Source organism: Urtica dioica, chromosome 11 (assembly GCF_054948205.1).
Source record: "Urtica dioica subsp. dioica isolate 48M chromosome 11, U.dioica_male_clone48M_v1_H2, whole genome shotgun sequence".
In the NCBI taxonomy this organism is placed as follows: Eukaryota; Viridiplantae; Streptophyta; class Magnoliopsida; order Rosales; family Urticaceae; genus Urtica; species Urtica dioica.
The window spans coordinates 13,467,797-13,481,533 of record NC_142766.1 but is presented as its reverse complement, the minus strand read 5'-3'; the positions used below and the strand labels follow the sequence as shown (position 1 = coordinate 13,481,533).

At 33.9% G+C, this 13,737-nt stretch overlaps 2 protein-coding genes across 2 annotated transcripts; one reads left to right on the top strand and one right to left on the bottom strand.

Annotated features, from left to right (window-relative positions):
* Positions 1-6,464: 6,464 nt before the first annotated feature.
* On the top strand, positions 6,465-10,930 carry LOC149381401 (ADP-ribosylation factor 2-like). Its single transcript, XM_089601345.1, has 9 exons — positions 6,465-6,516; positions 6,605-6,693; positions 7,896-7,996; positions 8,091-8,170; positions 8,285-8,355; positions 10,022-10,141; positions 10,227-10,345; positions 10,428-10,509; positions 10,592-10,930. Exons 1-9 carry the CDS (start codon positions 6,465-6,467, stop codon positions 10,595-10,597), a joined length of 720 nt encoding a protein of 239 aa, XP_089457471.1. The 3' UTR covers positions 10,598-10,930.
* A 421-nt stretch (positions 10,931-11,351) lies between these two features.
* ABCI20 (non-intrinsic ABC protein 9) lies at positions 11,352-13,724 on the bottom strand. The gene is made up of 7 exons (XM_089601674.1): positions 13,361-13,724; positions 13,141-13,274; positions 12,902-13,021; positions 12,634-12,729; positions 12,406-12,558; positions 12,244-12,321; positions 11,352-12,147 (listed from the first exon to the last, which is right to left on the bottom strand). Exons 1-7 carry the CDS (start codon positions 13,539-13,541, stop codon positions 11,920-11,922), a joined length of 990 nt encoding a protein of 329 aa, XP_089457800.1. The 5' UTR covers positions 13,542-13,724; the 3' UTR covers positions 11,352-11,919.
* Between the last annotated feature and the right edge of the window lie 13 nt (positions 13,725-13,737).

Sequence of the window (13,737 nt, the reverse complement as noted above, 5' to 3'; positions counted from 1 at the left end):
ACCGATTTCAGTGTACACTTTGGTAACGAACCATAGGGCTGCGACCTCCCATAGAACGCCCCGTCACATACATAAACATATGAGGAACTCTCTATGTGAGCCCGTAGTTCGGCTCGAGATATTCCTCTAGTTACCTCCGTAGTTCGAGGTGGTACGACTCTCTTGCTTACTTAACTTATTAATCATGTTTAGTACCTTAAATGCATGAGCGACATAAGATAAAACATACAGAGCTAGAAAAAATATGACGTGTTATAGATATTCTAAAACACGGCATAGGATAACATAAAGTCGCATATCGTCATATCATATCATATCAAACACATCCCGAACAATCACACACAAAAGTTCACACAACACATAAATACTTCAGACCACATAATACTAAATATACTTTTTTTTTTAACTAATCCGTGTTGTAGTGAGATTATTCTCACCTGGGTATCGGAATAATACTAAATCCGAACTAGAAACCTTTTTTTTAAAAAAACCGTTTAGTTGTTCATATACATGTTAAAGAAAACCATAAATTTTCATATAAACCAAAGAGCTACACGAATTTACCTTGATTGGGGATGAAGAGGATTGTTTTCTTAAGACTTTCAGAAGCAAAAGGACACAAAGAACGATGCTGGATTTGAAGAATTGGGAGAGAGGGTGAGCATGAGGTTGAAAGAAAATAAAACGTGAAAAAAAAAAAATCAAGATTAGCTTAGGCTATATATAGGGCTTTGGGAGAACTAGGGTTCTGCTAAGGCTGAGGCTTTTTTTTTTTTTTGGAAGCGTACAAGTACGTACGCGGTTTCTATGCTGCTTATAAAAACTGTCAAAGTTTTATATTAGTCGCACAAAAGAATTAGTTGTAACACAAATAATATCTAATTGCATCATAGATATTTCCAATTATATGTGCTGTTAATTTTTTTTTCTTTCACGTGAAGCAGCATCTTTATATACACTATAATATATAATATTATGTATAGAGATTTTATTGTATGCGAGTAAATAAAAAAAAAACAAACCAAATACATACCTGTTAAATATAGGATTACTATACAGATTCTTATTGCGATAGTATATATCACTATATAAAAAAATATTTATTCTCTTATGCACACATATATATATATATATATATATATGTTTATAACTTTTAATTTTTGGAAAATTAACTCTACATTATTTTGTTTTCTTGAAAAACAAAAAAAACCAAGATATATACACATCTACGCATAGCCTATATAATAATAACATATAAATTTACATAAAAAAAATTATATATATATAGCAATAAACTCCGCATAAACTTCTTTTGACATAAATTCAATTGAAAAAAATTAGAGATAGCTCTATATGAACGTGGCTAACATATTCTACACATCTCGAAATTAAACTTTCAATTTTAAGTATGAAAATTTTAGAACGTAGATTTTTGGGGTTTCACAATTAATTTGTTAGACTAGGTTTCTTCATAGCATGAATTAGCAACAGACACTTTTCACTCCACGACGTACTCCTTCAGAGAAAGCAACAAGGTAATTTTCTCTCTTTATTATCACCCCTCGGTAAAAAAAATCTCTCTCACACACGCACATACACTCTATTTAAATTGCCGAAGAAACACTCTCTCATTCACACTACTTCTATTGCGTTGCCAAAGAAACTCTCTTACTCTCTATACACTTTGGTGATGGGCTCTCGTGGTAGAGAAGAAGGTTCGAAATGGCTCCAAATCGATTCAGTTACGCATGTAATCCATATGGTGATGTTGTTCTTGACAATGCAACATACATGAGTAAAAATATCAAAATCTAAGAATAAACCAACTTTTTTCAAAGATTGTTCTTGACTTTTATTTATTGTCATTGCATAGCATGTTTTCACAGGAAATTGTCTTCTTTTCAATGTGAAAGGCCATTTTGGTTCATGAGAAGTCATTTCAATAGGTATATATATACTTTTTCATTATAACTATCTGAATTTATTATTCGACCTTCAATTATTTTATATGTTAATTGTGTTATTATTATTCTGGTTCCATTGCATAGACATGTAGCTTGATTTAAATTTCTTAACAACATAATAGGAGTACCAATTTTGAGATGTAATTCGTGAGGTGGCATGCCTTTAAAATTAAGAGTGTTCAAAAATTCCGATGGATACAAAAAATTTAGATCATCTACATTATCAGTAGATGATAATATGCTATCATAACTATAATAAGTCTTAAGTTGTTGTGGAACCAAAGAAAGTATGTGGTTGTTGATATTATCTACTGTTTTATTTGTTGGACACACGATAGCTCTTTCTTTAAAATAAGCTATATCATTGTAATTATTTAAAAAATCATCATATATTAATGATGAAATAGATTAAATGGGATTTGATTCATAATGAATTATAAATTGATCTGGTATTTTAGTCCATGTAGCATCTTCATTTTCATGATCTTTAAGTCCTTCAACTGTTCCTTTTCCGACATCCAATATCCAATTTGAAAAATATTAAATATTTTGTTTTTCAACTTCAGTGATATTATTGCGTTTTAATCTCATATTTTCTTATAATTGTAATACACGAAAATGTGACCATAAGTAGGAATTAGTAATTGTTGCATCAATAATATCTTCTTTTGATCCATTTGTTATAATTGGTAATATTTGTCTAAAATCACCACCAAGTACGATTGTCATGCCTCCAAAAGGTTCATTCTTATTTTTTAGATCTTGTAATGTTTTGTGCAATGCTTCAAAAAATATTTATTAGTCATTGGTGCTTCATCCCATAAAATAATTGAAGTTTTTTCGATTAATGCACATAATTGAGTACCTTTTTTTTATGTGACATGTAGAAAATTTATCTAGTATTCGAAATCTTGAATGAGCTGTTCTTCCTTTAGGCAGTAATAATGAAGCTATTCCTGAAGACGCAACCGCTAAAATAATTTCATTCTTTGACCTTATTTTTGTAATGATTGAATTCCACAAATATGTTTTCCTCGTTCCCCCATGTCCATAAATGAAAAAAGTGTTATTAAGTTTTTCATGATAAGCTTTCAAAATTTCGTCATAAATATATTTTTGTTGAGGATTCAAACTTTTTACTAACACTTCATTTTCTTTTTTTAATGCACTTACATCGTGGTTTAATTCCTCTCTCAAAAGTCTATTGTTTAAATCATCAACCAATGATCCAGTCAGAAGAGGCAAATTGAAATGTGATAGACTCGACGAATTCACGTTTAGAAGATTTTCTACTTCGTATAGAACAAAATTTTTTAAGTCTGTTTCATGAATTTGAAAATTTGAACTGTGAAACAACTTTCTTGCTCTGTACACCACATCATCTGTCATTAGTTTCCAACATTTTTCAAACAAAGCATTTGGATCTCTGACATTGCAAAATAATAGTAGAATAACAAATAAATTTCGAATTTGAGAGGACGAAGAGAAAATTGAAGTTTCGATTATAGATTCTTCCCATTCTTTATCATATCCTAATATTCCTAGTGCATAACATGCAGCTTGATTAGTTGGATATAATATGTTATTCACTGTACGTAATTCCTCGAAGCTAGTAACACCTTTTTTATGATTCAATAACAACTTTAGGTAATATAGTTCTCCAGCACTTGGATGTATGTAAAAAGTCCGGCCAATAATGTGTCCTTTACACCGAGGATACCATTTTTATAATCTGATTTCCAGACATATTTTTTTTTGGAAATTCGTAATATTTAAGTTTTCTAGCATCTGGATCGTGTTTATTCATTTTCATCCATTCAGTGAACACTGTTTGCGTAATTCCAGGTCTATTCATAATATTTTCGAGTTTATCGCTTGATTTGAATGTAATATTTTGCATTGACGGTAAATGAACAGTTAATCTTTGGACAGCTGGATTTCGATGATGAATTGGATACTCGAATAATCTCCAAATACCTTCATATGGTGTTATATATCGACAATTTAAATATGCTCTTACTTCATCAACTTCTTGATAATTTATTATTCCAGTATTATCAACAACATTTTCTTCGATTACAACTCGAACTCTATCAGAACCTTTAGTTAAATATTTGAATAAATATTTAATTAGCATTGATTGAGAGCATACCTAAACATTTATATGAGTTTGAAATTTAAGATACAAGTCTTTAGTATAAGGTACTACAAACCTGTTATCTAATTTGACTCTATGTCTTTCAACGGTAATATTGGTATCTCTTCGTTTATATTGAACAAAACCGTTCTCCGCGATTATTGTTTCAACTCCAAATTGTTTGGGAAAATGTTTTGAACAATTTGCTGTTTTCATACATTGAGCATTTGGTTTAGCAATTCCACATGGGTCATGCATCATAAATTCTACAACAACATTATACTCCATTGGATCATGTATTGGATCAGGTATTTCAGCAGAAATTAATTCGTCAATTTTAGATGGTTCAGCAAATTTATTTGATGAATTTAACCAAAATAAGAAATGGGCATATGGAAGGCCTCTTTTTGAAATTCAACAACGTATAAATCTGCAGCAGTAAAGATTAAATTAATAAAAATATCATATTTTGAAATTAAATATTAAGACAAACAACAAATTAAATAACAAATACTTATTTGCTATAACGACGCCGAATATCTTCTCATCTTCAATAAAACTTAGCATTTGTTCTGATTTCATCTTAAAAATTCTACTAATTAAATCAGACCGATCTTCATAATGTTGACCTTTTACTTTTTCGAGTGGTCGTTTTATTTCAGGCCATTTTGGATTGCACGTGAATGTTATAAATAAATCAGGATTTCCATAATGTCTACATATTGCCATTGCATCTTGATAGTTTTGAATCATGTATCTTGGACTTCCAGTATGACTGGAAGGTAAAATTATTTGTTTGCCTATTCCTTCTGTATTTGTATCTCCTCTTGTGATTGCATCAACAGTTCCTTGATATATTTTCGATCTTAATTTTTTTTTTATTTCGTTTAGTGTAATCCATTCGTTCTTCTTCAACACATGCATATGCATCGACAATGTATTGTTGAAATAATCTTCCGGATCTTAGTATTAAATTTGTTTCATTTGCTTGTTCTTGTAGCTGATAACAATAATACTCTCTCATTGAAATTTTTGTCCGTTTTGATCAAGGATTAAAATCTCGCATCTCGCGCTCGTACCGCATCTTTGATTTTGAGGGTATCTCGTCCCGTACCATGGTATTCCGCGGTATTTGATGAACGATTAGGGTATTTCATACCGCTTGGTAAATCACTTTTCGCGGGATGTACCGCATAAAAAAGAGTATTCCGCGAGATATTTAAACAAAAAATAAATTTTTAAATATATATATATATATTAAAATGCAATAAATTTTGTAGAAGTTATTATAAATTCATATTCAGCTGAAAAAATAAAATTAATAATAGGTTTCATTTTTTAATAAAACTTAAATATGTCAATAAGTATATTTTGTTTTAAATGTTAATATATATATATATATATATATATATATATATAGTATATCTACTTTTTAACTATACTACTTAGTTATATATAACGTAAAAGAGAGAAAGGATATAGCAACTCTAAAAAGATCTATTATTAATTAATCAGAATAAATAAAAGAGAGAAAGAAGTATAACAAGTTTTTGCCAATTGAGAATAGAAAAAATCCCACATTGGTTATGTACAAGAGTTTTGTAATACAAAAAAACTATATAAAGAGATCTATTATTTTTGCCTGAATTAACTTGTACGGGCCTATCTTATTAATGGGCCTGATCAAATACAGTTTAAAAATATGAATTTTGGCCCAATTTTTTGGGTATTTGCGGTATATAGTTAATTCGGTGCGGTATTTGCGGAATTTATACAAAATGCGAGTTAAGAACTTCTCGCTACCGCACTCCTATGCGAGATGAGATCTCGCGCGAGATTTTAATCCGTGGTTTTGATCCTTTTTTGTTGTTATGATCACATAGACGTCGATGGGTTATGTGTTCATCTTCTCCATAAGGAAAAATAGTCGGATACTGTAAAGCCATATAAGATGGATGCAACTTAGATACTCTTTGAAGACCATTAGTTTTACAATCAATAATAATATCACGACTTCTTTCACCATCATCAATATCTCCGACGATTAGACCACCAATGTCTCTAGATGTTGGTAGCTCATATTCAGGACCATCATTCATTCGTCTTCCAATAAGTCTTAATTTCATTGTTGAAATATCATCGATTTTATATCTATCTCTTATTGATTTGAATAATTGCACTAATTTGTTATTTTCGTCAAACATTTGTATTACTTCTTCTGTAAGCAATGATACCATATTTTTAGAGTCATTTTCTTGTTTAAACAAAGATATTCAATTTTGTAATTCATTTTCAGTATCGTATATGTACAACTGAGTAAATTTGGATGATTTATTATCCATTGGTAATAAAGATCCAATTAGATGATGTACTTGACCACTGATTTTGAAAACATAAGGCCCATCAGAGTTTATGGTTTTATTGTCTATATTTACTCCAAATGATGTAAATGCAAACATAGAATTGAACATTCTTATGTTTTTGCGAAAAATTGTACTTTTAGATCCTTCACCATATAGCATCAATTCCTCCAATAATGCTGGAGGATCCTTTTGTAAAGGAATTTTGATCTTGCCTTCTTTGCAGCACATAGTAAATTTTAGAATGTTACCGTTTCCCACCGACTCAACTCTCCAAAATAGAGCTCCACAATGGTGGCATGAATATGAGCTATCACCAAGATCTGAATATTGATGATTGGACTGTTCAAAATCTGTTTATAGGAAACAATTATGAATTGAAATGTATTAAAATTTTCATTATTAAAAGAAATTTATATTTGAAATACTTTGTGCAATATTTACCATAATTATCAATTGATTCGACATGTGCTTGCAATGCTTGTGGTTTAACACGAACATTTCCTCTAACTTTCGTTGAAGTTGATGAATTATTATCTTGAACGGTAGTCTCCGAACAATTTGCTAATGTTTTCCGTTTTTGTTTTGTCATGTTGCTGGAGAGACAATTTGATTTAATGATGTTTTGTTTTAGGTTATATGTATAAATAAATTGAAGACATATGAATGGAAATAGTTAAAAGGAATTAATGAAATAAAAAAGGTTGGAATTAAGACACTAAAATAAATCAGGCATAGTGATTATAAAAAAAAAACTTAATTTTGAATATCAAATTTTAATTTTAGTGAATGTATAACTTACTTAATTTCCTAAGAAATGAAAATAAACTCCCTTGTGCTTACCTGCATCCATAAAGATGAACAAATAAAATATTTAGTACTAAGCATATATATATGAAATAAAACAATAGCATGATTGTAAATTTAAAGGAATTATATTAAATACAATATGCAAACAAATTAAATAATTTCCATATAAAATATCTCGAATACTTAAAATTATATAAGCTAATATTCAACTTTTTTTTTATTTACGAATAGTCTTTTATAAATTTTATTTGATTTAATTTTATAAGTAAAAATATTAAAAATTAATAGAGTAAATGTCTTTTGGGATGTCTTTTTTATTGGACTTCATCAAGTATCAGCGCCCAACCCAGTCCTTCCTATACATAAGATGTACAGCCACTTTAGGGTTTCATTTATGTACACAGCCGCTTTCAGAAATAAGAGAGAAATAGAGCGGTAGAGAGAGAGAGAGAGAGAGAGAGAGAGAGAGGAGAGAGAGAGAGAGCAACGAAACGAAGAACAAAAAATGAATTTTAGGGTTTTCGGACTTGGTAATGATTTCAATTCTTCTTCCTTCCTTCGCCGATTACATTGTTTTATCGAGTGATTTCGGTCATAACTTTTTCTCATTGACCGTGGATTCAGTTCTTTACCACGGAGCCTCATCCTTGTGATCCATCAAGTTTGCCTGAATATCCTCCCAGCAAAGAGTTGGATGTCAAAATACGCGAAGAAGAAGCGAGAAGGTTTCGTTTTTCTTTGTGCTTTTCTCATAATCATCATATTTGAAAGTCGCGGCCAATGTGTTATTAAAATAATTTTTTTTTCTTATTCTTTTAGGCAAAGAGGTCTAAGCAGAAAAGGCTGTGCTAATGATGTCGCCAAAAAAGTTAAGTTCGTGACAACAATTCCTACTATTGGTAAGTGGATCTATCAGCTGTTTATGATATTGTTATATAGTTTTGTTATTTCATTTTTTCAGATTTTATGTTTTATTCACCATCACACTAAGTCTGTCTTCCTTTTTTTTGTAGGGTTCAATGTAGAGACTGTTGAGTACAAGAACATTAGCTTCACTGTTTGGGATGTCGGGGGTCAGGACAAGGTTTGTTAGATTTCAATTTATGCAAATTATTTTGTGGTATGATCTGGTTTATAAGAATATAAGTAGTGCATGTTGCTGAATTAATCAACTTGTGATATCATGCCTTTTTTCCATTGTAAACTTGGATTAGTGTGATAATGAATCAGCTCTGATTTTGATGAACGTGCTTATGGACGGTCTTGTGCTGGTTTAAAATCGGTTACCAGCACACAACAATTTCATAAGCTATAGTAATTTCTGTAGCTACCTGTCTTTCAGTTTTCCATTTCTCAACACGGGTTAAAGCTATCCATGTTGTAGAAGACATTTTAATCTTGTCGCATATGTTTATTTATATCATTTTGATTATTGTGCTTATTGACGGTCTTGTGCTCATTAGATAATTTTTTACCATTAGCACGTAACATAATCATAAGCTATATTCTTTTGAGTCACCTTGTATTTATTTTGACCTTCTCATTTTTTGTGAGATGGTATTTCACGAGGCTCCAAACATTCCCCGAATATATATATTTTCTGAAATTCGCTATGTGTGTGCGTTAATTTAGTTTGTGTGCTTATTGACGGTCTTGTGCTGATTAGATTTTTTTTACCATTAGCACATAACTTAATCATAAGCTATATTCTTATGAGCCACCTTGTATTCATGTTGACCTTTTCTTATTGTTTGTGAGATGGTATTTCATGAGGTGACAAACATTTCTTCGAATTTATATGTACTAATATGTGTTTTTCTTTTATTTAGTTTGCTGTGCTTATTGACGGTCTGGTGCTGATTAGATATTTTTTTACCATTAGCACACAACATAGTCATAAGCTATATCCATTATAGCCACATTCTATTTAAATTTGTCCTTCTCTTATTGTTTGTGAGATTGTAATTCACGAGGTGACAAACATTTCTCCCAATATGTTATTCTATTATGTTTATGCATGATAATGTATAAATTGTCTTTTATTTAGTCTGCTGTGCTTATTGACGGTCTTGTGCTGATTAGATATTTTTTTACCATTAGCACACAACATAATCATAAGCTATATTCTTCAGAGCCACCTTGTAATTTCGTTTGACCATTTCTTATCGTTTGTGAGATGGTAATTAACAGGTGACTAACATTTCTATAAATTTAGAAATTCGAATTTTTTTTCATTTGTTTAGTTTGGTGTGCTTATTGACGGTCTTGTGCTGATTAGATATTTTTACCATTCGCACACAACATAATCATAAGCTACATTCTTTAAAGCCACATTATACCTATTATTAATCTGTCCTGGTTATATCAGGCTATGATTTATAATGCAGCGGACATTTTTTATTTCTTTCTATTACAGCATATTGTGTGTATATTCATGATTTGTTCCAATTCATGAAGTCATATTGCTTTTATGAACATTAAATGGTAATGGATTGTAGTGATGCACGTGCTTATTGACGGTCTTGTTCTGATAAGTTCATCTCCATCAGCACATAACATAATCATAAGCTACATTGTTAATGCTACTGCGTATATAGTTTTTCCCCTTTTACTGCATATAAAAGGGTAAACATTTAAGCAGTGGCGTACATCCTTTAATATGCATGTATAGAGCTATCTCTGCGTGTTTTATTCACAAGTATTAAACGTAAACTGATATTTATCATGCTATTTGTTTGGGAACCGTGAAGATCCGTCCCCTATGGAGACACTACTTCCAGAACACTCAAGGGCTGATATTCGTGGTGGACAGCAATGATCGTGACCGTGTTGTTGAGGCCAGAGATGAGTTGCACAGAATGCTGAACGAGGTATCACTCACTACTCGTGTGAATTTCTTATTATCATCATGTCTTTTTCTTTTTTTGTTAACGATATTTGTTGCACTGATTTCAGGATGAGCTGAGGGAAGCGGTGCTGCTTGTATTTGCAAACAAACAGGATCTTCCAAATGCCATGAATGCCGCGGAGATCACAGACGAACTCGGACTCCACTCGCTCCGCCAACGCCACTGGTACTATTCCCCGCTCATTTTTTTTTGTCCTTTTGTGGCTCAGAATTACTGGTGTAATCGTGACCAAATTTGTTGATTTCAGGTACATCCAGAGCACTTGTGCCACGTCCGGAGAAGGGCTCTACGAGGGTCTCGACTGGCTCTCCAACAATATTGCTAACAAGGTAAAGCAAGCATCGACGTCATTCCCAGTTTTCGTTTTCGGCCATGACTGTATTTAATGTTGTTGATTATTATGTTTTGCAGGCCTAGAGTGGAATCTCGAGTTGTTCCGGTCAAGTTCTTTTTGAGGTCGATATTATCTTGGAGTGCTGATTTAATATTTGGTGTTGATGTGTTCTTTGTACGCTGCTCAACGTGTTGATGTTCAGAACTAGACTTTCAAGATGGAAGTATCGCCATTTTATGCTGTAGATTCTAAATATAATTCGTTTCTCAGATTATACTGTCCATGTACCTGTATCACGACTCGATTCTTCTCTCCTTGGATTATATATATATACAAAAATTATATTGCATTGCAACGTTTTACGCTGTAATGGATATCTGTAATCGTCTATTTTCAAACTCGGCTCCAAACTCGGCTCCCTATCGTAGTCTAATCGGAGTTTAAAGATTATGGCAGGTCAAGCTTAACGAATCCACAAGTATAAAAGCTTTGGAGACTTTTTCTCTCACTTGAATGAAAATGAAAGAATAGGCAATCAACTGTGTTCACGTCTGTCAAAACGTGCCAGTGGTAGCTAGTGAATGATCACAATCAACATTCAGAAGTTATATTAATTTTGCGGTTCTTACTCCTTCCGATTATTTGCTTATGGACTTGAACAATGTGACGAATAGGTATATTCTTATCAGAAAAACAAAACCTCTCAATATCAGTAACTCCCGTAACTGAAGAATCCACGGCGACGGTGACAGGTTTGTTGAGCCGATAGAACGCCCGTTTTCGTAACCGAAATTATCTACATCTCAACATTTCTGATAATGTCTCTAGATATATCATCTCACTAATTTTTTAAAAAAATACCGCAATGTGACCGTACCAAAATTGATATCCTATTAATCAAACCTGCCTGGAATTTGTTTCCACCATAGTTCATTACCATACATGTACTTAGTACAAGGTTTGTCATGTACGCAATGATTTATCTGTTTTTCATAACAGAATCTAGAAGAGCTTAGACAGGTTTGATCATTGGCTTCTCCAGGACCCAAGAAAGCCATAGCTGAAGGAATTATGCTCAAGACAAATACAGATCTTCATACAAACTGAACACAAAACTATAATCATATAATAGCTTTTCACTGAGCAACAGACGTCAAAATTTATTTACTTCAATAAACTCAACTCACCATACAAACATCATTCTTATTTGCCTCACAACTCGTACAAGAATGGAATACTTCTTCAGGCCTATACCAGACTCTACCGTGTGTGTGGATATATAATTACCATAAAAAATTTCCAAAAATGAATAATAATAATAATAATAATAATAATAATAGTAAATCATAAGAGCAAAGGTAGGAACTTCGATTTTGAACTTGCCTCAGAAAGCGAATAAAAATCTCTACTGTCTCAAGACTCTGTTAGAGCTGTAGACGAAATTTTCCTCGCCGGCGACGGTGGAGTTGAGCCTCCCTCCGGCCCACCCGTTGTTGAGGGGCCGGGCAGGCCCGCCCGCTGCCCGGCTGCCCTCAATCCGCTCTTCGAATTCCGATAGACCCAACGCCTTTCTCTCTCTCCTCCGCTTCCGATCCTCCTCTCGTTCATCTCTCAGCCACCTCTCCACCGTCCTCTGCAAATCAATCACCGGAAAATCAATACAGAACTATTTTTTTTTTCACAACTTTCTGAACCCGTAAATGAATCAAATTAAACAAGCGTCGCTCACCATTAAGGACAACTTGCTCGTCTCCTTGACTTTATCCATCGGCATTGCTAACTTCAGTTTCCCGTTCGCCACGTAAACCTGTGAAAAGCCCGGGTACGGTTTTGGGGTTGGCCTTTGTGAATTTGGTTATATAAAGAAAGAAAAAAAAGGTTAGAGATTTACGATGTGGGACGGCCATCCCTCGAGGCCATCGAAGATGTGGGTCGCGTAGATGATCGTCGCGCCTCGTTCCTCGCATTCTTTCCTCAGAAACATCAGAAGATCGGCTCTGGCCAGCACGTCGAGATCCACCGTGATCTCGTCTAGAAGAAGAACCTGCAGATTATCAACGTTTAGTTTCAACGAAAATGCGATCGGATCGAGAGTGTATGAGTAGCGAAGAAGATATACCTTGAAAGGCCTGAGGAGACCCATGCAGATCTGAACCCTTCTTCGCTGGCCGTCGGAGACCTTGTGCAACCTCCACGAGAGATCGATATCTAGCACCTGAAACCATCAGAAAAATTAACTCACCTTCATTCAAATACCCTAATGATACAATAATCGCAGCACTCAGCGTATCAAATGACACGTTCATGGATTTACAGATCATAGAGTTCAATTTAGTTATCTTTCAGCATCCTTAAACAATTAAACAGTGCGGTGTTGAGCTCAAGACCTTGATTAGATCGGTTCTTCTTTGAGGCTCGATTCCCGCCACTCCAAATATCATTTTCTCAGCTGAAACATCCATTTGGATCGGAACATCGAATCCTGCGAATGCAACGTCTCTTCTCCACTGAAAAGAGAGAACGCAAAAAAAAAAAAAAAAAAAAAAAAAAAAAAAAAAACTCAAAGCCTAAGAAGCGAAATTTGGACCAAGAAATAAATAATAAAAAACATTAATAATTGGCGAACCTCGCCGCCGAGATAGGAGAGGTCGCCGGAGGAAGTGAGACCGGTGTCGTGAAACGCCGACCTTCCAAGGACTCGAACCATGTGCGGATCCACCATGTGCTTCCCTCCCAGTATCTTCAGTATCGTCGTTTTCCCTGCCAAAATAAGGTCGAATAAACGACGTCAATCGAGAGAGACTTCGACGAGGTTTCGCGACAATGGAGGATTTCAGTGTACTTACCGGCACCGTTTGATCCGACGAGAAGGCATCGCTCTCCGGCGGAGAGAGAGAGGTTGAAGTCTTCTATTAGGGGCTTCGAGCCTGGCGGAGGATGGCCGTCGATTCCAGGGTATGTGAATCTCAGGCCGTTAATCTCGATCGTCGGCGGCTTTTGATTACTGATCTTTGTAGAATCTGCCATTGTTGCTGTGTTTCAGAGAGGTGGGAAGAGATGGTAGACATGAAGGCGCGAGATTTGACTCGGCAGGTTGTTGACTCAGTCGAATCGGTGTGACGTGGCGTGTTTGTGGCTCTGAAACGAGGGAACGATCTGTACTTGGTCCAGACGCGTCCACGGAATTCACCAGACTCGCTCATTTAAAACACGCCACGTCATC